We start from the raw sequence: 26,038 nt of genomic DNA, 5'->3' as shown, positions 1-26,038 counted from the left end.
ACCATTTTTGTGACAGAATTTGACTGGCATAAGTAAAATCTGTTGGTTTTGGTAGTTTTCATACAATAGTAATGATGCTACTGCAACCATCTGGATGTATTCCAAAAGTATGTTTTGTATACTTTCAGTTGAAGGCTTCCCCCAGGTGTTTTACTATGGGCCGTGTGGAAAGTACAATGCCATGGTACTTGAGCTCCTTGGTCCAAGTTTGGAGGACTTATTTGACCTTTGTGATAGAACATTCACTCTGAAGACAGTCTTAATGATAGCAATCCAGCTGGTGAGTAAAAGAATAGTTTGTGCTGATTTCGCAGTCTTTGGCTTACAATTTTACATGATTTCCTAATATTAACAAATGGTTCAGGAAACTACATATTAACCCTTACATGGGGAGTAGCCAACAGAGTGTCTCCAGATGTTGTTGGATTATAGCTCCCATCATCTTTGACCATTGGCTGTGCTGACTTGGGCTGATGGGATCAGGCTTCCCTTGCACTATGCTAACTTTCAGTTTTCAAGAAAAGTAAGTGTTTGTGTGTGATTTATTTGTTTAGTTCACTGGGGTTTTTTTCTTGCTTCTTAGTTTTACTTAGTTGAGTTAATCTTCAGTAACTCAGTAAGTATAAATGGTTTGTTTACTATGCTTTGTTCACTTTAGACAGCAAGATTTGAACATATCAAGATCATATCAAGAACTGAATGGAATGATTTATGTTCTTGTTGATGTTTAGAAAGGATTATTGATTGCATATGTCGTGCTAGTGAACCTGTGGCCCTTCAGATATCATTGTTCTCCAGATTCCATCAACCCCAGCCAGCATATCTGGTGGTTGTGAAAAATATCAGTGGTTTACAACAGTATATACAAAGAGACCATTAAAAATATAAAAATTAGAAATCAACTATGTATTATGGAAATATATATTCATAATCGTCTATTTCAGCTTGACAGAATAGAAAAGTTTTCAACAGGTGTTCAAAAGGTGAAATGAAAGGTGCCTGCTGAATCCATTGGCAGAGTATTCCACAAGACTGGGCTGGTGATAGTTACTAAAGCAGGGGTCAGCAGACTTTTTCTATAGGGGGCCGGTCCACTGTCCCTCAGACTTTGTGGAGGGCCAGACTATATATGCACACTGCGAGGGGGGCCAGTAGTCCTCCTCCCCACCCCAGCCCCAGCCACCTTCTTGGTTTGCCGCCTGCCTCAATCGCCGAAGGGCTGGCAGCAGTGGCGCGAAACGGGCTTCCTCCCCGCCCAGAGAAAGAAAGCTCTGCACTTACCTTCCCAGGGGCTGCCACCACCACCACTGCCGCTGCTGCGTCTGCTTCTTGTGAAGCGGGTATGCAGAGTGAGCTCGTCCTCGCTGCTCTCTGGCCCACAGGAGCACCAGGGCGGTGATGGGAGGAAGAAGCCGAGCGGCGGCAGCCTTGCCAATCAAACACCATGCCTGGTTTACCTCAGTGCAGCGCAGGGACGTCTCTGCCAGTCAAATGCCGCTGAGGTAAACCAAGCACGGTGTTTGATTGGCAGAGCCGCCGCCGCTCGGCCTCTTCCTCCCGTCACCATTGCTGGGAGTCTCGGCTTTGTAGCGGGTTCTGGCTTTGCAGCGCAGGCCGGATTTAGGACCCAGGTGGGCCTGATCATAGTTTGCTGACCCCTGTACTAAAGGCTTGGTTTCTTATTGCAGTCAAATGATCCTCACAAACTTGGGGAATGACCAACAACGCTTCTTCAGATGTCAGTGATCAAGCTGGGATGTAAGGAATCAGGCAGTCCCAAAGATACCCTGGAATTAAATAGTTAAGAGCTTTGTAAACTAATACACAGGCCTTTAGCCTGGCTCAGTAGTAATGGGCAGCCAGTGTAGAGGTTTTAGTACTGGTGTCACATGTTGTTTGTAGTCATCCATGTATATGTATCCACATATTTGCTGGGCTCAGGTGGCCTGAGTTGTTTCCACTGAGATGGGAAATGAGCCATGATCAATGGGAATCTAGAATTTCCAGAGTGGGCTGTAATGAGTGATGGTGAGGTTTAGAAGTAAGGCCTCAAGTTGATCCTGCTGCCTAGCAGGCAGGCAGGCACACCCAGTGTGCAAAAATGGCTCCAGGAGCAGCTAGAATAGGAAAATCTGATAGTCTAGAAGGGGCAAGGCTGCTTTGAGATTTATTTTCTCAAAATGCAAAAATCTTAAAGCGTAGACCCCTGTTTCTACTAATCCAGAACTTCATACTTGCATATTACAATGCATCGCTATACAGTGGTACCTCAGGGTAGGTACTTAATTCATTCCGGAGGTTCGTTCTTAACCTCAAACTGTACTTAGCTTATCTGCAGTCCTACTGCCACATTCTGCACCAGTTGGAGCTTCTGAGCCAGGCCAAAGGGAGCTCCACATAAGAGTTCATTACAGTATTCCAGCTTTGAGGTTACTAATTCATGGACTACAATTATATTACCAGGCCTTGTTGTTGGTGGCAGACAAGGAAATGCAAGTTAGCTGGTCCTGTGCATGAGGTTCAGTTTCCAAAATAGAGTTTGGGCACTTTCAAATGGTTGTACATGTGTCAAGCTGGTCAGATTGATTGCAAGTGCATCATGTTAAATGTGTACAAGTTGAAGAGTAGGTTGCACTAGATAACTTCTAGTTTTCAAGAGTCTGATGATGATGGAAAGCAGAACATGGATTAGAGAAGTGGCATTCAAACTTGTATGGAACTCTGGGATTTCTTGAAGCTTATAAGGGGTGTTATCAGTGAGATGAGTAATGATGAACAAGGATCCTAGAAGTTGGCTTGCTACCAATTGCTGTCAAGCTTCCTCTTCCTCGGGATGCTGAGGATGTTCTGCGCTGCTTGTCTGTTCATGTGGGGAACAATGACAACAGGCTTGCTCAGAGCCATTCATGAACTGATTCTCTTATGTAGATCATACTTCAGAATCTTCTGGAACACCTTGAGGGGTTCCTTGGCAGATGGGTTTCTTCTATAAAAAACACCACATTATTTCTTTTCTATTAAGGTATTTTAACATCTGGGAATGATGTTAACTTACACTTTAATGTATACTAGCTCTTGAATAATTGACAAACTCTTGACAGTTTTGTAATTAAAGGCATTTAAATACTGTCTTGTCTTACAGATCTCTCGAATGGAATTTGTGCACTCAAAGAATCTCATTTATCGAGATGTCAAGCCAGAAAACTTCCTTATTGGACGACAAGGAAATAAGAAAGAACACATCATCCACATAATAGACTTTGGACTGGCCAAGGAGTACATTGATCCTGAAACCCAAAAACACATACCTTACAGGGAACACAAGAGTCTAACTGGAACAGCCAGATATATGTCCATCAACACCCATCTTGGCAAAGGTTTGTTACGATACCTTTGTATCTTACGTCATCTGTATTATGTATTACTTCATCTGTATTAGAGGAAGAGCTCAGGCTCTTTTCTACAGCACTTATGCCATTAAAACATTTTCAGATGTTATAAAAAATGAGACATTTGAATGCTCTTTGTGTGTTTTCAAAGCATTTTATCCTGCTCTTAAGTGGAAGAAGACTCTGTCCTCAGGCTTACAATTTAAAAGACATATTGTTGCTACTGTTGCATAATTTTGCATGCCTACCTGTCAGTAGCACCTTTTTTTACAAATATATTTAAATTTCATTGTTAAGAATATTAATAAATACCGTCTTTTTCAGTGTATAAGATGCCTCCGTGTATAAGACACCCGCTATTTTTGGGGACTCAAAATTAAGAAAATTCACTATGCACTATCCATGTATAAGACGACCCCTTATTTTAAACTTCAAAAATTTAGGAAAAAATATAATCTTATACACAGAAAAATACGGTATGTTGATTACAAATAATATACATAAAATAGCCTTTACCAGACCAAATGGAAACCTACCAACAGCAGTAGCTTTTCATTTTGTCCATTAATGGCTTTCATCTGACTAGCTTCTTCAATAGTTTCCTTGCACTTTTTTAGATCCATTTGGATTTTTCTCTTGCCCATATACACACAGTTTTGTCCTTAGCTGTTTTGGTATTGATAGCTTTTTGAAACTATGAAATAGATTTTTAGCAAATCAGTGTTTGTGTTGTTTTATGTCAACCTGTAAGCCAGCTCTAGCAGAAAACACCCAAAGCATTATTTAGCTTCCAGAGTGCTTCTTGTTTGGCTACTTATGTAAATGCCTTAGTTGCATTTGTGTGATCCACATGGGCTTCTTTGGAGCTTTTACTGTTTTACTGTTCGTGCCATTTTGACTTCTCATTCCCTGTAATTCTTTGTCCTCACACTAGTAGAGTGCACTGTACTCTGTTGAATATCCTGGAAGCTTCACAGCATAGCCTATGTCATACTTGAAAGGACACATTTATCCATCTTGTAGAGGTTGCATAAGCAACCCTATACAGTGGTACCTCAGATTACATACACTTCAGGTTACATACGCTTCAGGTTACAGACTCTGCCAGAAATAGTACCTCAGGTTAAGAACTTTGCTTCAGGATGAGAACAGAAATTGTGCTCCGGCGGCGTGGCAGCAGCAGGAGGCCCCATTAGCTACAGTGGTGCTTCAGGTTAAGAATAGTTTCAGGTTAAGAACGGACCTCCGGAACGAATTAAGTACTTAACCCGAGGTACCACTGTAAATCCTATTTTTACCATAGTGCTGGGGTTTTTATTCCTGACTTGCAATAAGCTTTAATAAGACCACTTTAATGAAATAGCTGTATCTAGATTTGGAGCCAGTACATCCATAGAGCATGAAGCAGGGATGTCTTTTTGTAAATAGAGAATAAATCTACACCAAGACTTCATGGCCAATCAGGAGTCTTTGACAAATATCCCCTTCTGTGCTCCCTGATGCCTACAAATGTTTTCTGCATTGTGCCAGAGCTAGGAATGTAATTTAGTAGGCATTTCTGATAGAGCGGATAAAGCAGTGGTGCATTTTCTTACATCTTTTCAGAGCAAAGTCGTCGAGATGACTTGGAAGCCCTTGGACATATGTTCATGTATTTCCTTCGAGGCAGTTTGCCCTGGCAAGGCCTTAAGGTATTTGCTAAAGTGTGTTGCTCAATATAATAGCTGCCGGCAGATACTTCCTGTTTGACGTAGAGCTTTACTCTTTTCTCTGAGGATTCAGATTTACTTGTACAGTGGTACCTTGGAAGTTGAATGGAATCCGTTCTGGAAATCCGTTCGACTTCCAAAACATTCAGAAACCAAGGCGCAGCTTCCAACTGGCTGCAGCTAACCATGTTGAATGTTCAGGTTCCATAGAACGTTAGCAAACTGGAACACTCACTTCTGAGTTTGCAGTTTGCTAACGTTCTTTGGAACCTGAACATCCAACACGGCTCTTCCTGTTTCACCACCTGAGGCAAAATAGGATTTCCCACCTCCTGTCTTCACTCCTCACCCCGCAACACTACTTCTGCGCCTTGGATTTCACTGGGCACTCCTCAAAGTGTTGACATTTGGCTTCTCCTCCCGCCCCCCGCCCATTGGGGAAGTGGGAGCCAAGTGGCAGCATGTCACACAGAAATGTCTTTGATTTTTCCAAGCTTGGCAGGAACCAGGGCGCCCCTCAAAGCATTATCGCTTGGCTTCTCCCTCCCCAGGTGCAGGGAAGATGAGATGCAATGTTTGGATGCTAGAACGTCTCCCTTATGGCAGCGGAAGTGGTGGGGCAGGTGGGGCGCCACCTCATGCATTTCTGCCACCTGAGACGGGCACTTCACCCATCTTCATGGGCAAGCTGGCCCTGACTGGTTCATTGCCCAAGCTCCACTCACTATGATACTCTTCAGTATGCTAGTCAACTTTGAATTTAATCCTGATAGTCAGCCAGGGGAAGTTGCATGTCTTGCCCTTTTATTTTTAATTGCTGACATATTCCTTACTGAGCAGCTAAATATGACTGCAAGACATGCGTCTCCTGCTGCATCTCTTATCCTTCATTTTGCCCCAGTGCAGATGAACTGCATTTTCAAAAAAAATAAATAGAAAAAATCCTTCCAGTAGCACCTTAGAGACCAAATATTCTTCAGATATCTGAAGAAGTGTGCATGCACATGAAAGCTCATACCAATAAAAAACTTAGTTGGTCTCTAAGGTGCTACTAGAAGGAATTTTCTTTATTTTGTTTCGACTACGGCAGACCAACACGGCTACTTACCTGCATTTTCAAGCTTCCCTTTAGTTCCCGTTTTCATTTTGCCTGATTTTTCTCTGTATAATCCTTCTTCATCTGCCTAGCCCCTCCTGTCCACTTCACAGCTAGAGTCCCTCACATCCAGTTTGTCACCCCACAAAGGAGGAGGCCTCCCACACAGAGGTTTAGCATCAACTCCCCTTGTTTTGTTCTTGGAACCTCATTAAGGAACAGTAACAAAAAAGAGGTCTAGTGTGCAAATAAAGGAGAAAAATCTGGAATAGGCTTTTATTGGGTGGGAAGGATCAGGCTCCCATCCTTTTTAGATCTTCTGTTGTAAACAGATGCTTGATGAGCTGTGCTGTGGTGCAGATGGAAGTCCTTTGTCAGGATGAATACAGCAAAGGGTTAGAGAGTTAATGGGTGAAGGAGATAATTAGTTTAGTAGAGTCGCTCTCAACTTGCTGATTATCATGCATTATAGATAGTAATGGTCTTAGAATAAATGTTCTTGTAAAGAGCACGTTTCAGAATAACTTCAAACACCCCTTTTCTGGGCTGTGTAGAAAGAGGAGCTTTGGAGAGGGTGCAGACTGGCTGTAATGGGTCAAGGAGCTGGCAGGAAAGCCATGTTGTGGGAGCTTGCACATGCAGATCTGTTCATGCAATAGTAGTAACAAGTAATGTGTATATGGTACTTTATAGTGCTCAAACGGCTTTACATAATCTTAGTTTGCAAAGTAGGTCAATATTATCCCCATGTTGCATATGGGAGGCAGAGAGGGGAAGAGAGAGGCTTGCCTTACTGCGTAGCCTAACCCTCTTAAAATATATATATTTGCCTTACACAGGCTGATACATTAAAAGAGAGATACCAGAAGATTGGGGACACAAAGAGGAACACTCCAATTGATGTTCTCTGTGAGAACTTCCCAGGTAAGTTTCATACTGGGTGGTGTATCTTCTGTACAAGGTGCCTTCTGAAAATAGGAACCAGGCTCTTGTTAAAGCAGCATTTCCTGAGCTCAAGTGTTGGAACAAATGTGTTCCTACTGGTATGCTTGGATTCTTTGTTCAATGTATGGCTAACATCAGAGTTGGCTGTAAATTTCAGTGATACTTGTGTTTAACCTGTGACTCTCCAAGTGTTGTTGGGTAACTATTTTCATCATTCTTGACCATTGACCATAATGGCTGTGACTTCTGGGAGTTGGAGCCCATCAACATCCAGAGAGCCACAGGTTACCCTTCCCTGGTTTTAAATGATTGCTTGCAGCCACCTGGCTAATGATAAGTGCCAGTCCTAGCACAGAGTAAATCAGTCTGGTCAAGTTCACAACAACTCTGCTATGTACTAGAGAGCCTGCTTTCTTTTGTAGCCTGCATATGGCTACAGTCCTCCATGCGCTTCTTTGGAATTGATTGTTTTTGATAGGTAGAGCCCTAGAATGGTGATGTGAGTAGCTGAGTGACAAGTTAGCAAACATGGTTGTTGACCCATTTCAAGGATAGAAAGTGCCTTGATTGCTGGAAAATGAATTGGGAGGAATGTTTTTCTTCACTGTTTCTTCTAGAACTCTCAGTGGTAATATCCAATATCATGGACTGGGGCTGGGGTCCATCTGGGACATCTTCCAATGTGGACTTCATAGGCATTGCCTTTGGTGGTTCCAGTCCTCCTTGGGTTCTTAGTGTGTGTGGTGTTGTCAGCACACTAGCACCCAACTCTGTCTCGTTTTCACTGAATCCAACAGGGTCCGTAGAGGCTCTGAATAGGCTTCTTAAGTCAGTGAGTCATTGGATAAGTGTGATGAACCTGAAAATACTCTATTTTAGACTTATGTGGACTTCAAACAATCTGATTGCTATTGATTTCATTGGGGAGGGTCGGGGAGAGAATTACCTGCACCCACTCTTTCTTTTAGTCAAGCATGCAAGTGCAACTTAATTAACAATGGGAAGAAATACCTCTTTGCTGTTTGATAGCTGTCATATTGCTCATCATTATACATATGTAGCACAGCAGAGGTGCTGTACCTCAAAGAACATTCAAGACTAGCAGGTTGTGACTGATTTAAATCAAGTAGCCCTTTAAACTTCTGTGCAGCATACCATATTTTTCTGTGAATAACATGCCCCCGTGTATAACAAGACCCCCATTTTTTGGGACTCCAAATAAAGAAATCCCCCATATGCACTATCTATGTGTAAGACGACCCCCAATTTTAAACTTGAAAAAATAGGGGGAAAATAGCATCTTATACACAAAAGAATATGGTATGTTGAGCTAGTGTTCAAAACATTTGTGGCCTTGTTTGGATTATTACTGACTCTAGATTAGCAGTGTAGGCTCTGTTCCCTGCATCTGATTATAGCACACTGACCTCAACAGAACGTTGTGGCAAGGACTCAAATAGCTCTTAAAATGCAGCTATTCTTCATTATTTTCATTTGCTTTTATCTCTCTTTGTAAGTTGGCTTGTGGGCCCTTGTTTTGAAGACAGGAGCCCATCTATTTAATATAAACATGCCTTAACCTACCCTGAACTGTTGAGGTAGTACACTTGAAAAAATGTGTATTTTTATGTTGATGTCCACTGAGAGAATTGGGAGGTCTGGTGTAAATGCTTCCTCCTCTCTAAACCGCTCTCCATTATATATTTTTGCTACCTGAAAGTTTGCCTTTTCATATGTCTAAATGGCCTCAAGTGTACTAAGGAGAACCACTTGGACGCGGGTGGCGCTGTGGGTAAAACCTCAGTGCCTAGGGCTTACCGATCGCATGGTCGGCGGTTCGAATCCCCACGGCGGGGTGAGCTCCCGTCTTCAGTCCCAGCTCATGCCCACCTAGCAGTTCAAAAGCACCCCTAAGTGCAAGTAGATAAATAGGTACCGCTTTATAGCGGGAAGGTAAACAGCGTTTCCGTGTGCTGCACTGGTGCTGGCTCGCCAGAGCAGCTTCGTCACGCTGGCCACGTGACCTGGAAGTGTGTCCGGACAGCGCTGGCCCACAGCCTCTTAAGTGAAATGGGCGCACAACCCTAGAGTCGGACACGACTGGCCCGTACGGGCAGGGGTACCTTTACCTTTACCTATCATCCTACCAGTGGCACAGGTTTGTTGACCCCCTCATCTACTTTTGTAGGTTTATATCTTAGGGGATTAATCCGACCAGTAGGTAATGTTGAAATGTATTCTGCTTCTACTTCTTTCTGAACAGATTATCTGATGTTGCTTCTTCCTAATTCCCTTTAACAGAGGAGATGGCAGCTTATCTTCGTTATGTCAGACGATTAGACTTCTTCGAGAGACCAGACTATGATTATCTACGAACAATCTTCACAGAGTTATTTGAAAAGAGAGGATTCACCTTTGATTACGCCTACGACTGGGTTGGCAGGCCAATTGTATGTTGGAGCTGAGTGACATATTCCTTTTTTTCTTAACTGTTGCTCTTTCTATAATATCCCTTTTAAATGCCAGTTACATTGCAAGTAATCACTTCATGATGAACTGAGAACACAATATGACCTTTTTGCTGTACATTGAAAACTTTACTGCAAAGCCATATACGTGTTCAAGGCTCTAAACATTTTTCTTTGTTCAAGTTGCTAAATGTGTCTTTCCGAACAAGTAGTATTGTAATGTACCGTATTTTCCGCCCTATAGGACGCACTTTTTCCCCTCCAAAAATTAAGGGGAAATGTGTGTGCGTCCTATGGAGCAAATGCAGGCTTTCGCTGAAGCCTGGAGAGCGAGAGGGGTCGGTGTGCACCGACCCCTCTCGCTCTCCAGGCTTCAGGAGAGCCGCAGCGCCAGCCCCACAAGGTCGGGGGACAGTGGGGAGGCGGAACGCCGCCATCCCGCTGTCTCCCGATGTGGTTTGGAGGCTGACGGCGGGGAGACGCGTGCTTCTCCCCACCGCCAGCCCCGCAGCGCGTCTTCCTGCTTTCCCCGGATCTGGTCTGCAGGCGGGCGGCGGGGAGAAGAGCGCTTCTCCCCACTGCCGGCCCCACAAGCGCCTGGGGGGAAAATAATTTTTTTTCCTTTATTCCCCCCCCCCCCCAAAAAAAACAAAACAAAACTTGTTGCGTCCTATGGGCCGGTGCGTCCTGTGGGGCGAAAAATACGGTAGGTGCAATTGGTACTCTTGCATTGTGACTGGAGGGATGACAGAATGCATATTTTCTTGGCTCTCCTCAAGAACCGTAGATTGTCAGATATGACCGATTGTAACTGTTTGTGCTCATTTCTACTTCTTTATTAGTATGACTTAGTTGCCTTTTCTCCTTTCCCTTATCAACTAAATTCGTCATAAGATTATTTTCATGTTACATATCTGTTCCCTGCCTTCAGCCATGTGTAGCAGCATTGAGGAACTTTTCCAGCCTGCAGGCAGATTGTTATCTCCCCACCCTTTAGAGGGTCAAACGTGACCAGTGGGTGAGGGTGGGTGAATCAGTCTGACTGCCAAACTCTCCTCTCAGACCAAGAGGGGGTCAAAGAGCAAATCTCAAATGTTCTGAAGAGACATTTGTCCATCATTATCTGGGGAAGATTAAACCTCCGGGAAAGTAGGGGAGTGTCCAGGAGAAGTTCAGAACAGCATTGTGCCATCTACCACATTCATGTAGATGTTAAACATGTGCATTTTTGTGGCCAGCTGGATAGCATGAGATTTCAGGTGTGGCTCTTTGTCTTAACGAAGCTGTAGGCTACTGGCTGAAAGCAGCAAGTTCATTAATTGAAGATAGGGGGGCAGCATCTGTTTGGTTTCTACTCAAAAATTATCTGCTCTAGTTGTTAAGTCAACGGATTGTTTGAGAGCCACCTGGTGGGTCAATTCTGTTTGTGTGTGTGTTTCTTTTCCAGCCCACTCCAGTGGGGCCCATGCATGTGGAGTCTGGACCATCTGTAACAAGAGACATCCATGCACATAGGGATCGATCATCGATGCAGCCTCTCCGAAATCAGGTTTGTTAGCATAACATTGTTTCAACTATAACTTTCCATTCAAATCTTTACTGAAACTTTAATTTATAAAGAGGGACATACAGAGAAAAGACTGTTAATTCTGTTTCTTGGGTGATTGGGGTGGTAGGAAGGCTGATTAATTAATATCCTGTATTTAAGAATCTTTCCTGTTAATCTGCTTTACTGTATATTTGAAATGAGTGATATATAATGGTGAATGTCAGGCTTTGAAGGAAGGAGAGACTTTTTTTGCAAGATAGGACTTTTTACAGTATTGGGATGGCTTTAGATCTCTCTACCCATCGCTGTAATGCAATGATCTGCATTTCCACTGCAGCACTGGGCTGAGAAGAGAGGTTTATACTTGGACCTATGATGCGTGTGTATATATCTATAAAGTATGTACACATGTGTGAGAGATTGTGTGACTGCTAGTAGGCTTGGCTAACCTTTAAAATGTTTGATAACAGAGACTTGCCCTGGATCCCCCCCCCCATAGGAAGTCCACGTTGGTATTTACTGCTTTTGGCTTCTGTGCAAACGGTTGGGAGTAGACTTGTCAGAATTAATACTTCTTCATTGCTTTGCTTCTCGGCGCCCACCCTACAGCGAGCTGACAATGTGCTTTTTAAAATAAAGCATTGCTTTGCTCTGGTTTACCTTTGCCTTCCCTCCTGTCTTTTTGCTCTGTGCTTGCAAATGCCTATGCAGTCTGCATCAGAACGTCGCGGAGAATGGGAAATGGCACCAATGCGACAAGCCAATGCTTTGTTTCTGCAATCTCACTTAACTTCAGATCGGCATGGGGGATCAGTACAGGTATTGTCCTTCTCTGTTCCACACATCTTTTCTACCGCAGTCACTTTCTTGTAACGTTCATATGCCCCACATTCTGGTGCATATTTGGTTAACTTGATGCTTCAGCTAAAATGTGTGAATTGCCTGTCACAAGGTATGAGGCAGCACAGTATTGTGAACTTTGTCTGTACTCAGAATATCTCCGGGACACAGATTTCCTCAGTTTGGTGTTGTATGAGAGTGTTTGGTAGGCAAGTGTGATGTCACCATTTGTCTATGTTGATTCTTTAGACAGAGTTTGTTTCTTTTTTCCAGATTTTGTTTTAGTGTCTTCCAGATACTTTTATTTTGTAACTGATGTTACCATGCTTATGGTATTTCCACAGTGTCTTAGAAACAAATGCTATAAATAAATGTATTGGGTAGAACAACATTATAAATAGGGTGTACTTACCATTAAAGCGATAAAAATAAAATAATTTATGTAGCTAGAAAGGGGGAGAAAGAGGAAAGTAGAAGTTTAGAACTATTTATAAAGCTGTTACCTTTATTTTCTTAAGAGTTAAATTTCACCCAATAGCACAATATGATTTACTCTTTCTTGTATTCTATTATTCTGTACCAAGAACTTTATTTATTGTTGACTGTTCATTTATTGTTGACAACTTCATTGGTTGATCCCTAGTGTTCATCTCATCCACTTTCTCCATGCCATGCATGATTTCATACAACTTTGTGATTTCCCCACCCACTTACTCACTTTTTAAAAAGTAAACTAAAAAGCCTCAAACCTTGGGAGCAAAAAGTTTCAGACCAGAGGACCCAGAAGGCAGTTGTTCTGAGATTTCAGTGGAATTGCATGACAACCTCCCTGCAATAAATACATACATGAGTATGCAAAGTCTATTTTAGAACTGAGAGACAAGAAATCTGAAAGTGGTCAGGATAATAGAAGCAAGTTGAAATAGGCAATAAGGAAATAGATGAGAATTTGTGGGGAGTATACAAGGAGGCTGCTGCTGTCTGGTATCTGGCTACAGCTACCCTGATATCTGCTTCCTCCCCTCGCCAATCAGGATTGCTTGAACATTTGGTAAAGAGAAATCAATGCTTCCAAGGTAGTGTTGAAAATAAGCAAACAAAACTAATAGCCCACAGATTCTTAGTAGTCCATTTACCTTCATACATGTGAAAAAAGCAAAGCAAAGCAAAGCAAAGCAAAGCAAAGCAAAGCAAAGCAAAGCAAAGCAAAGCAAAGCAAAGCAAAGCAAAACAAAACCCTTAAAAAAGCCCCCTCTCTCTAAGCAGAGCAAAACTTGTGGACAGACCATGTGCTTCACATGTAGGTCCCAGCTTCAATCGTTATTACACTCTGTAGTTGGAGTGTGTACCGTATTTTTTGCTCTATAACATGCACCTGACCATAACACGCACATAGTTTTTAGAGGAGGAAAACAAGGAAAAAAAATATTCTAAACGAAACAGTGGATGTATGATTTTTGTGGTTCATGCTGTGGCCACAGACATGTGATCTGATGGTGAGTTTGGGGTAGCCCAATGCAAAAATCCTGAGGATCCATGTGGATCCGTGCTTTGTAAACACATTTTAAGTGGGGAGGGAAGGAAAAGCACTCAAGGGACAAGGAGCATGCGTAGGGTGTGTGGAGAAGGATGCTGCTAATAATGCAGAAGAGGGGTATAAGGGGAGAAGGCTCCTCTCCTCTCCTACTTTGCTCCTTTAAAACAAGCAGGCTCTGTTTCTCTCCCTCCTCCCCAGCTTAGAGAGCTGAAAAGCTTTGCTGCTATTTAGCGAGCTGAGTGGGGAGGAGAGAGGGACAGAGAGCACGGTTTAAAGCAGCCAACCAGACAGGAGCCGCTTACACCTGTGTAAGTGGCTCCTCTCCCGCTTTGCTGTTTCAAAGCGAGCCACGGGGGAGGGAAGGAAGGGGAACCATGGATCCTCTGCTCACGACTGCAGCAGATCCCCCCCGCCACCCGTAGGCATTCGCTCCATAACACGCACATACATTTTCCCTTACTTTCTAGGAGGAAAAAAGTGAGTGTTATGGTGCAAAAAATACGGTATGTTATACATAGTAGAGAGAGAGAGACAAGCCATCACTCCTCAGACAGTTTTATACAGGCAAACTTTGGTCATGTACACTATATGTATATTTTGACCACTTGCACTGCTTTCTTTCTTTTTGATGATGCTTCCACTGATTATTTCAGAGCACTGTGGATCTTCTCTGTCATTGGAACCCTCTTGATCCCAAATTAGGCTAGAGGTGTAAAAATTAATGCCTTAAGATTCATAAACTAGTAGTCTGCAGAATTCATTCTATGTCTCACACATTTTTTAAGTATATCCTAATCCGAAAAAAACAAAAACTGCTGGGATGTTTGCAGAGAACTTACAACCCAGGTCATAGAATGAACTTCCTTACTGACCACCAAGTTTCATTTTCACTTAATTTAATTTAATGTGCCAATGCGTGTGACACAAACTGGGGCTATGTTTTCATATTAATGTCAGGGCTTTGTTTCTATTTTTTTAAGGTGGTAAGCTCGACCAATGGTGAGTTGAACATCGATGAACCAACAGGAGCACCTTCCAATGTACAAATTGCAGCACGTACTGAGGTGGAAGTAGTGGAGGAAGCTAAGTATGTTTGCCGTGAAAGCAGTTTCCCCCCCGCATCATTTGTGTGTCAGATCAGTTTGTGTGTTCTTGTGTTTGATGCCTATATCCATAACCTGCTATCAGATGCTTTGTTTTTGCATGATAACCTCAGTGCCGCTGCTGATGGTACAGCTTCTTTTCACTTGCACTGCCCAGGTAATGTTGCTGTTGGCCAGAGCATGCATTGCAAATTAGTATTTCAGAAGAATTTGCAAATGGCATGTATAGTAAATGTCCTCTGAGTTAGGGCTGTAGTTTCTGTTTGTCAAACTGTATGCGCATAACTAGCGCTGGGGATGCAGAAGCCAGAGTCCCTCTTTATCTCTCATTCTTGAAGTCTGAGCCTATGCAATTTTAGGTTAACCTGTCAGACTGTGAGTAACTTTTTTTGCTATGGAAACACGTAAGGTAACTTTATAAGCTGCCTGCTGGGTGTTGCAAGGTATTTTATTGAGGGAATAATGCCTTGGCTGTTTTTCCATCTCCACCATCCGGTGGCACTTTGCATGATCTTCTACCATTACATGAACCATAATGTGGAATCTTCTCTAGGTAATCAGCAGTCCTCTTTTCTTCAGCACACACCTAATGCATTGTGGGAAGGAGGTTCCACAAAGGCTTCATAGATCAAGGCATAGCAGATTGACTGACTTGCCTTGTGGCTACTGAATGTCTCAGCAATCATAGGCTTCTTGGCAAGCATTGTGATTCTTTAATTCCTAGGCTGGAAATAGCCCGAAATTGCTTGTGAGAAAAGCAAGTGTATGCAATACCTCTAATTGTGCTTCAGGTGTGAATCTTCAGCTGAGAAGTAATCGCCTAGCACTCCATTACCCAAGAAATGTGTTATCGTTCTGCAAACATTTCTGTCTTCAGCCGTAAGGAGAGCTTCATAGCTGCAAGAAATGCAGGATTTGAATGTATTTAAATAAAATTGAGAGGTCCTTGTGGCAAACCTAATAATTGTGTGTTGCATTCCCAGCTAAGCCTCTGTTCCTCTGCAGGGGAATAAATATATTTCAGCAGATGGGGGGTGGGATGAGATATTAACTACTTTGGATATTTATTGTTATATGATCCAGAGCTTTCTGCCCGAGTTTCTTTTGACAGCAGACTAGCTTCCACCAAGTGCTGCTCAAGTGAACTGGGCTTCAGTACTTGTACTTCACTTTGGATGCTAGCTTTTAATAAATTGTTCAGCTTGTTGCTCTATGCAAGGCAGCCTTTGCTTTGGTGCTGCAGCATCAGCTTAGTTAAGTTAGGCCATGTCCATGGAGCCTAAAAACTAAGACTCCAGAATGTCCCCAAGGACATACTCTCCTGTGGTGGACTTGTTGCTGCAGCTTTGACAACAGCAATATCTCTGCATGTTAACTTGAAAATAAATCAGTTACATTCATTGAGTTTTTTTACTCCCTAGTAAGCATGCTTAGGATTGCCTCCTTAGTGGGAGATGCTAATAAAATACCATTACTGACTTTGATTTTACAGCTGAGCTATGTGAAGAATTGTTTTCTTCTGCAGTAAATAAGAAAGTTAGGGACATTTAATGTTGACTGTAGAATTGGGGAAGGTCCTGTGGTTACAACACGGTGTACCATATCTCCTCTGCACTTGACCTTTCCATGGAAATTGCACATTCAAGCTTTACCCACAATTTCCTGGGTATGCTAAAAGTTTCCAAGACATTTGAATTCACACAGACTTCTGGTCAACATGATACTTCAGTTGAAAAGTACAGCTATACAAAGGAAATGACTGTTACCACAGTCTTATTAATTTCATAGGGCTTAGGGGCAATTAATTATGTATAGAACTGATGGGTGAGGTTGTGTGTGTGTGTGTTTAACTTGTATAGTAAAATTTGAAAAGCTGAAAAAGGTGTTTCAGTTTTACTTTCCTCTAGACAAGATGCTGTCTTTTCTCTTTCCTCACTCTGCCTTTTACTCTTCCTTTCTGCCTGTTCATCTCCCAGCCATGGATGATCTTTATTTACTTATTAAGCCATCAACTCCTAACAGACCATTCAAATGTTGTCTACCTCAAGCTGTGTGACTTCGTCATTTTTTAAGCCTGCTGTGTCTGTGTGTCTCCAGACTTATGTGTCTCCAGGCTAGTGAAGCCTTTCTGTCTGCTCTTTTTTTTTCTTGCTGTGAATCTCCTGCTCAAAGAATATAAGATCTCTTTGTGAATTTCTATCCAGACCTTTTTCTATTTCCCTCCATATGCAGATTTCCCTAGTTTTGTAATTCATCAGTTTCTCTATCCTTCAAATATATATGAAAGATGCTCACTACCTTCAATCATGCAACCTGATCTCTTGATCCATCCTTTCCTACCTCTGATTTCTCTCTCTAGCTATCTTCATTTGTTCTGTGCTGCCTAGTTCCTTATCGTGGGCTTTCAGACAAACAGTGGTGCCCCGCAAGACGAATGCCTCACAAGATGAAAAACCCGCTAGACGAAAGGGTTTTCCGTTTTTCGAGGCGCTTCGCAAGACGAATTTCCCTATGGAGTCTTGCGAGTTTTCCCCCTCTTTTCCCCCTTTTTCTAAGCCGCTAATAGCCGCTAATCCGCTAAGCCGCTAATAGGGATGCTTCGCAAGACGAAAAAACCGCTAGACGAAGAGACTCGCGGAACGGATTATTTTCGTCTTGCGAGGCACCACTGTACAAATATTTCTCAGTCCTTATTTCCTCCTTATATTCATCCTTCCCCCACTTTCAGCTGTCATCCAGTACCTTTCAGTGCAGAATTTGTTGAGCATTTCATATGATCCTGTTTACCGTTTGACCTCCAACTCCTTCCTTTACTCTTTTCAATCTGATTTTTGCTAGATTAACTTCACTGAAACTGCTTTTACCAGAGTTTTCAATACCTTCTTCTGGCCAAACCTTAGAGTAGCTTACATTCTAATTAAACAATCTGGTACCTTCAACCATGTCAACTTTCCCTTAAATATATTGTTTTTGCCGTACATGATCCTCTTTAACTTCTTTTTTCCTTTTCCTTTATCTCATTCCTTGGCTCATAATATGCTCTACTTCCATTCAAAATGTAGCCATTTGCCTCTGGTTGCTTGCATTTAGCTCTCATTGCTTGTGCTTACTACACTTATACAGATAAAAATTCTCTCTTTTTAAAACTCTGATTATCAACTTCTAATGAATTCTTTTACTCTGATTGCATTGCTAACAACTCCTGTATCCCAAACTAAACAACATGGTAAGAATTCAGATATCAATCTTAAGAACCTAAGAAGAGCCCTACTGGACCAAAACAAAGACCTATGCAGTCTAGAATCCAGTTTCTCATAGTAGCCAATGAGATGTTTATGGGAAGTCCACAAGTAGAACATGCGGGCAATAGTCTTTTCCTGCTGTTGTTTTTCAACAGCTAGTATTCAAAGGTAGGATCTTTTCACTCAGATACTTCCTCTCCTGACTACCTGTCCCTACTTCTGTTGCTGGCAGAAATTTGATATTTTCCCAATCTCCCAAGACTGCAAACTTGCGGACATGGAATGCTTCCCTTTCTTGTTGTCTTAATACTGCTACTGTTTCCACCTCTAAAACTGTTTTAAACCACCATCCATGGTATTGCATCCTCTTTCTGCTGGCTACCGTAGCTGAAAGTCACCCATTGTCTTAAATCTCTTTTCCAGCTTCCTTTGTCACTTTCCACACCGGCTTTGTCTTTTGTAGCCTTTAAATTTAAAGGCTCTCCATTATTTTGCTCCAGACCATAAGCTCATTTGATGTTATCCCATCTATTTTGGTTTCTCTTCCACATTTTCCACTGTCCCTTATGTTCTGCCTAAGTTAGACTGTAAATCCTTTGTGCCAGAAGTGTTACTTCTGCTTTCTCCAGCACATGCTGAAACTTAAATAACACAGTAGTGATGGTGGTAATAATTTATTTCCAAGGCGTGTAGGGAGACTAACTCCTTCTCAAAATGATAAATGAAGTTAAGGAAATGTAGGGGTATTGTTTTGATCAGTTGCCATGTTCCATCAAAGCACTTAAGGTATTTGCATTTGAGCCTTTTTAGCCAGCTATCTCTAGAGTTTCCTTGCAACTTAAAAGGTTCAGAAACCTTCTTGCTGCTCCTATCTGCCAAAGTCGTCTAGAGCACATTCCCGTCAATGATGATTTTCTGATCCTCTAACATAGTTGTCCTAGACAGTTGTGAAAACTTTGTCTCAAAGCAACAATCCCTTGTGATAGCTCTTTCCTGGTTAGTTGCAGAAGGTTCAGGTGGAACCAGGTTTGACAAGGCAGGTAGACGTCGTGTGTATCACAGATCTGCACTGCATGTTTGCATGACTTGCCATTACAAGCTTCCATCTCGCCTCTGAACTAATGTCTCCCTACCTTTCTGTGTTTTTATTTGTCTTTCTTTCTTTCTTTCTTTCTCCTCACACTGTCTATTGTAGCTGCCTGAAAATGCTCAACTTGTGGTGAGTCACTCTCTCTGGTTCACATACAAGGGGGCGTGAACCAGTCTAGGCCATGATTGGGCAAATCAAAATGAAATTAACGGAAGGGGTGGGTGAGCTGCTCAGAGTCCTTGGACTGTCATCCTAACACACCAAAAACTTGTCTTTTAAGTTTTATTTGGGTGAACAAATACTTGAAGTTAGGAAGTGCTTGGAGCTAGAGGCAACACTAAAACAGTACAACATTAATAACATTATAAAAATTAATTAAAATCAAAATTGATGGCAACCATAAACTAAAGTTTTGTAAAGATTGCCAAAGGAGGGAGTCAGGCTGCGCCCTGACTAAAGGCCAGGTGGAACAGCTCTGTCTTGCAGGCCCTGCGGAAAGATGTCAAGTCCTGCAGGGCCCTTGTCTCTTGTGACAGAGCGTTCCACCAAGTCGGGGCCAGTACTGAAAAGGCCCTGGCTCTGGTTGAGGCCAGCCTAACCTCTCTGAGGCCTGGGACCTTCAAGGTGTTTTTATTTGAAGACCGTAAGTTCCTCTGTGGGGCATACCAGGAGAGGCGGTCCCGTAGGTACGAGGGCCCTAGGCCGTATAGGGCTTTGAAGGTTAAAACCAGCACCTTAAGCCTGATCCTGTACTCCACCGGGAGCCAGTGCAGCTGGTATAGCACCGGATGAATGTGATCTCTAAGCGAAGATCCCGTAAGGAGTCTCGCTGCGGCATTCTGCACCCGCTGGAGTTTCTGGGTCAGTCTCAAGGGCAGCCCCACGTAGAGCGAGTTACAATAATCCAGTCTGGAGGTGACCGTCGCGTGGATCACAGTGGCTAGGTCAGGGCGAGAGAGGTAAGGAGCCAACTGCTTAGCTTGGCGGAGATGAAAAAATGTCGCCTTTGTTATAGCTGCAATCTGCGCCTCCATGGAGAGGGAGGTATCGAAGATTACACCCAAACTCTTAACGGACGGTGCTGGCACTAATTGCACCCCCGCAAGAGATGGGAGTTGCCCCCTCAGTCCCATGTCGTCCCGTCCCAGCCAGAGGACCTCTGTCTTCGAAGGATTTAATTTCAACCGGCTCCCACGTAACCATCCAGCCACAGCCTCCAAGCATCTGATCAGTGTGTCTGGGGCCGAGTCAGGGTGGCCGTCCATCAACAGATACAGTTGGGTGTTATCAGCATACTGATGGCAGCCCAGCCCAAAACTCCGGACAAGCTGGGTGAGGGGGCGCATAAAGATGTTAAAAAGCATCGGGGAGAGTATCGCACCCTGGGGCACACCACACACCAAGGAGTGGCGGGATGACAATTCCCCCCCAAGCGCCACCCTCTGTCCCCGACCAGAGAGAAACGAGCGCAGCCATTGAAGGACTGTGCCCTGGATCCCCACGTCGGCAAGGCGGTGGTACAGGAGTTTGTGATCGACCATGTCGAAGGCTGCTGACAGGTCTAGAAGAATCAGCAGCCCCGACCCGCCTAGATCCAGCTGCCTGCGGAGATCATCTGTTAGGGCGACCAGAGCCGTCTCGGTCCCATGACCAGCGCGGAAGCCGGACTGGAATGGATCCAGAGCTGATGTTTCATCCAGAAACCTACCAAGCTGTTCAGCAACCGCTCTCTCAATCACCTTACCCAGGAATGGAAGATTCGAAACCGGGTGCTAATTGGATAGATCTAAGGGATCTAATGATGTTTTCTTTAAGAGCGAGCGCACCACTGCCTCCTTCAGTTCCCCTGGGAATGTCCCTGAGGGTCACTTACACATGGCAACAAGGGGCAAAACTTTCCTTACCTGTCCTGATGCACCAAGCTTACCAACTTCGCTCCTCTTCCATTCTAGCTGGGCTCTCATAGTTGTAAAACACTACATGCTCCTTTCTGTGTAAGAGGTGTCACCCTCATACATTTTAACCTGCACCCTCTCATGAAGAAATGATAACTTTAAAATTTTATTGCAGTGAGGTCTTTAACGTTACTGCAAATGGCTAAACAAATTGTTACCTTTCTGAGCAGTGATGTGTGATTTGGGGCAAGGGTCCACCAAGTTTATAGTCGCCACCAATCCCACTCCTGTATTTTCTGTCTTCTCTTATTGTGTGGGATATGGAGAAAGTAGGAGTCCTCTCTTTCTTTTCTGCTTGAAAACTGCAGTGGAGAGGAATCTGTGTGGTGTTGGGTGTCCTGCTCACCAAATGCTCACCCAGAGGGTGACTTCTAGATGCTCTTTGGAAGAAATGGTAACGTAAATTAGTGCCTCTCTCTTCTCTGAGGCTTTGTAGAGGAAGGGATGCATTTTTTTATGAAATGGGAATGTTTTTCCTGACAACTGGACTCTTTAAAAGCAGGTGAGAAGCTTGTGATGTCTGAAATGTGTGGAAAGCGGAGTGTTTTTATGGAACCAGCTGCCCATGAGGATTCTGTATTGATTCCCTCATAGGGTCTGCTGCAGCCCTTGAGTTTCTTCCTCCTCTGGCTATACAGTGGTACCTTGGGTTAAGAACTCAATTCGTTCTGGAGGTCCGTTCTTAACCTGAAACTGTTCTTAACCTGAAGCACCACTTTAGCTAATGGGGCCTCCCTCTGCTGCTGTGCCACCGCCGCATGATTTCTGTTCTCATCCTGAAGCAAGGTTCTTAACCCGAGGTACTATTTCTGGGTTAGCAGAGTCTGTAACCTGAAGTGTCTGTAACCTGAGGTACCACTGTATATGGAACGAAATCAGCCAAAGGAAGATGGCTAATTCAGTCTGTAGAGCATGCAACTCTTAATCACAGAGCTGTCTGGGGGTTCAAGCCCCACTTTGGACAAAAAGATCCCTGCATTGCCGGGGGTTGGACTACTAGATGATCCTTGTGGTCCCTTCCAACTCTACAATTCTATGATTCTATGATATTGTCAAAATAAACGATATAGGTTATTGCATAGAACATCAAATTCAAAGTTAAAAAGTCAAGGTTAATGAGGCACTTCCACCGGGGAAGAAATTACTGTTCTAACCAATGAAATCTAGAGCCCTGAGAATATCTAGAGCCCAAAGAATACCTTTGCTTCTGAACATGTATTCATTGCAAGAGGCAAATGTTACTAATGTAGCTTGCTGTATTTTTCGCACTTTCCCCCTCTTAAAATCTAAGGGAAATGTCTGTGCGTCTTTTGGAGCGAATGTGTAGTCCCTGGGGTGGGGGGGGGTGGGGGGGAGACCCGGGCTTCCCCCACCAGCCCCGACAAGCTCTGGGAGCAGCGGGAAGGCTGCCCAAAGCCTTTCCGCTGCTCCTTGACCTGCTCTTTGGGGCTGGTGGTGGGGGAAAGCCGGGCTTCCCCCGCCAGCCCCACAAGCTCGTGAACAGCTCTGGGGTAGCCCGCGAAGCCTCTGCAGGGCAGCGGGGAGCCTTCATCCCACTGCCCTGGGGAGGCTTCGCGCGGCTATCCCTGGCTTTTGCGGAAGGTGGGGGAAGGGACAGAGTGAGGCTCTCTCACTTCCCCCACCTCCCACAAAAGCCCCCAAAAGCCGCATATTTTTTTTCTTGAATCCCCCCCCCCCAATGTAGGTGTGCCTTATGGTCAGGTGCGCCTTATGGAGCGAAAAATACGGTACATTCTGCAATAATGGATTGCTTATCTCCGGCTGCTACTGGTAATGATTCCTCCTCCCACAACAAAATAAGTTAATTATTGGAGTGTGTGAAAGAACAACAGAACTCTCACAACCCAACATTCAGTCCTGTGTGTGTTCTGTCCTGGAGAACAAATGTCATTCTTGAGTTTGGACTGTTACTCAACAGTCCAAACTCAAGAATGACATTTGTTCTCCAGGACAGAACACACGCAGTTAACACTCGTTAAAATAGTCCTCTTTCAGACTTTTCTAGTACAGTCATACCTTGGTTATCGAACGCCCTGGAACTTGGATGTTTTGGCTCCTGAATGCTGCAAACCCAGAAGTGATTGTCCCGGTTTGCGAACGTTATTTTGGAACCTGAACATCCAACGGTGCTTACGCGGCTTCTCATCAGAAGCCATGATTTGGTTTTTGAACGTTTTGGAAGTCAAACAGACTTCCAGAACGGATTCTGTTTGACTTCCAAGGTACAACTGTAATTGGGGCATCTGTATGCATACCAAATTTCTACTTCTAGGTGGTATGCAAGTACTTTTAACTATTTTGGGCTATGTTTCATGGCCTCTATTCTTAGAGAGTTGCACAAGTGTCCCCACTTTAGGACCTAGAGTGTCTTGAACTGAAGGCATAGCAAATCTTAGCTTTCTATGTAACGTCCAATACCACAGCACTCTGAGCCCATGAGTTTCAGGCACAAATGTATGGTCTGATTCAGGCATAATTATCCCAGCCTAGCAAACAAAATTGTTTGTCCCTGTCCAACAGGACTGGTATCATTATGTCTGTGGAGCGTCTTCCTACAAAAGACTAGAGAATTCAATTTATGTGGTGGGGCATTTATATTTATTCCTGTAAGGCTTTTATGAAGGAACCATGGAGCTTGCAGAGCTTAATGTTATTTTTTCTGAGGTTTTGCTTGTTCTATGTTGGGAATGTTTACTCCCCATTTTATGTGATATACCAGTCTTGTTTCTGCTTGTTTGTATTTCTGTGAAGGCTGCAGAGGAAAGTACCGGTATATGGAAACACAGTGAGCTAGCAAGGGAGGGATGGAGTATTCAGTCCCTTCTCTACCAGGTGCACACTTACTCTGTAACATTCATTATCACAGGCAAATTCTTAAATATACGGCTAGGGTAACAGGCTAGGATAAACATGCCTAGTGAATTTACTACTAGGCATGAATTTTCCAGTAATTGGGTTGTTTTAGGCTGTGTGTGTTTTACTTTACCTTTTCACGGGTATATTCCTTGTGTACTGTTGCCCCTTCTTGAAGTTATTTTCAGACCTGGTCTATATATATGCCAAATGTTTACTCTGTCATCAATGTGGCAGTAGTTTGACCAAATAGTCATATTTGGACTATGATTGTGGATTAGGCCATTATTGAAGTCTTGTTGGGCCGAATGGAACATGGATAGTTTGGAGATGCTGATGCTTATATTTTTCCTTCCTGATCTGACTATTGCTGAGGGCTGCAGATTAAACTGTAGGCTTTTATATCCATGCATATCCATTCATTTCTGTCTGTAGCTACCTTTTTGTTTTAAATATAAACTGTACAAACAAGTGGGCTCATAAAATACAATAGTCTATATCCAGTGTTCTCTGTTTGCTAGCGCAAGGATGAGTTTTAATGTTGCACAACAGGTGAATCCCATACAATTGCACACGTGGAAATTCATTGCACAACATATTGTGCTGTCTGACACACAACGAAGTTACCAAAGGCCTGTGTATGCATTCTCTGCTTCAACAACATTCTGCTGGTGCAAAACATTTCACCAGCAGGGCAAGTATCCTGCTTAGTGACTTTAACTTGGCACTGCATTGCATACAACCCAGTGTGTGTATATATATATTTTCCCTAAAGAGGTATAGCTAGCAATAGATGTGCACCATAAGGTGTCCCATAAAGTTCATGGTTATCAGCAGTTCTGTAGTCTTAAGACATACTTGGCCATAGCTGACTCTTTAGGGGTGTGTGTGTGTGTGTGTGTTTTAAGAGTTCAGAGTTCCTGAGTATGTATCTGCAGTCTTTTGAGCCACATCATGTGCTGTTGCTTTTGGAATAACTCCCTACTGCAGCTGTAGGAAGGGCACTTTATTTATTTCTTATTTGCCTACTGCTTCAAACCGAAGTATTGTAAGCGGTTTACACACAAAAATTAAAATATCATAAATACTCTGTGTATGCTTCAGAGGGGTCTCCCTTTCTAAACATAAGCTGCCTGGGGGAACTTCTCTTAACCCTGTAGCAGGACAGGGTGTGTGACGTTGGAGATTTCAGCAGGAGTGCATCTCTTTCACTTGTGGGAATATCTCGGATTAGGGCCAACCTGCATTCCCTACAAACTTAAGTAGCTTCCTCCCCTGGCTTTGTTTGCTGAGTTCTTGCTGGGGTCAGAGTATATGATTCTGTCCATTTGTTTCTGGGCAGTGGAGAACTTGACACTTGGCAATGGTGGATCACTAGTCTCACTGTCCCAGGGAATTTTACCCACAGTTCAAGAATTTAGTCTTAGATCATCCTTTTGTAACATTGTCTGATCCTTTAAAAGAGAGAAAACTATGTTAGATATCTGTTTGCTACCAAACCAAACGTGTGGAATAGGCCAGCCCTGCACCTGTTTTAGACTACAACTCCCATTTGGCTGGGGCTGGTGGGAGTTGTAGTTCAAAGCAACTGCAAGACCCCAAGTTGGGAAATGCTGCAATAGGCTATGGAACTAAAAATCCAAGGCTATCCTGTTGGTGGTGTCCCCTACTGCCCTACCTTATTTTGTAGGTTATATCCCTTGGAGGCATTTGACCCTCCTCTCATATTTGGGCAGCATTTAAAATGCTAAAATACCATAACAAGCAATCTGTCTGCCAGCCTGTATTTACCGTCTTCAAAATATTATCCTCTACTTCTGTTACTGTTTAGGAACAAGTTGGCTTTCAAAACTAAAAAATAAATTCAAATAAAAACACACACACAAACACAGTGTAACTTAAGCAGTTGGGCATCTGGTAGCCCCTATAATTAAACCCTTTCCAAAGTTTTGCTGAATAACAATTTTCACCTAGCCGTTAAAAGTCCTAGGCTGTTTAGGTCTTGATAGGGTAAAACCAGCACTTTAAATTTTTCTCAGAGCAAACCAGAGAAGTTAGTGAAGTTTTTTGCTGGCAGCAATTTGCAGAATATTTGTGCTGTCTGGCAGCATTGCAACATTATTATCTATCTGGGGAGTAGTGTGTGTGTTTAGAAATATGCAAATGGCTTTGCATTATGATGCTGGCCTTCTAGCATAATTGGTGCATTTTATTCAACTTCTGTGTGTTTTTGTATATACC

The 26,038-nt window shown here is 43.2% G+C and overlaps 1 protein-coding gene across 9 annotated transcripts in view; it reads left to right on the top strand.

Annotated features, from left to right (window-relative positions):
• CSNK1G1 (casein kinase 1 gamma 1) overlaps positions 1–26,038 on the top strand; it is a 56,502-nt gene that overhangs the window by 19,972 nt on the left and 10,492 nt on the right. For 6 of the 9 annotated variants that reach the window (XM_079953388.1, XM_079953386.1, XM_079953385.1 and 3 more), the window contains exons 5-12: positions 129–280; positions 3,143–3,377; positions 4,995–5,080; positions 7,034–7,118; positions 9,441–9,589; positions 11,055–11,156; positions 11,868–11,975; positions 14,514–14,620. In XM_079953388.1, coding sequence (XP_079809514.1) covers positions 129–280; positions 3,143–3,377; positions 4,995–5,080; positions 7,034–7,118; positions 9,441–9,589; positions 11,055–11,156; positions 11,868–11,975; positions 14,514–14,620 — 1,024 coding nt within the window. Of the gene's footprint in view, positions 1–128; positions 281–3,142; positions 3,378–4,994; positions 5,081–7,033; positions 7,119–9,440; positions 9,590–11,054; positions 11,157–11,867; positions 11,976–14,513; positions 14,621–19,073; positions 19,117–26,038 lie in introns of those variants that run through there. The other 3 variants (XM_079953392.1, XM_079953393.1, XM_079953390.1) reach the window with 2 other exon arrangements.

The sequence above is a fragment of the Podarcis cretensis genome (genome assembly GCF_951804945.1).
Source record: "Podarcis cretensis genome assembly, chromosome: 14".
Classification (NCBI taxonomy): Eukaryota; Metazoa; Chordata; class Lepidosauria; order Squamata; family Lacertidae; genus Podarcis; species Podarcis cretensis.
Note: the sequence above shows the minus strand (reverse complement) of the source record. Positions and strands in the feature narration are given on the sequence as shown.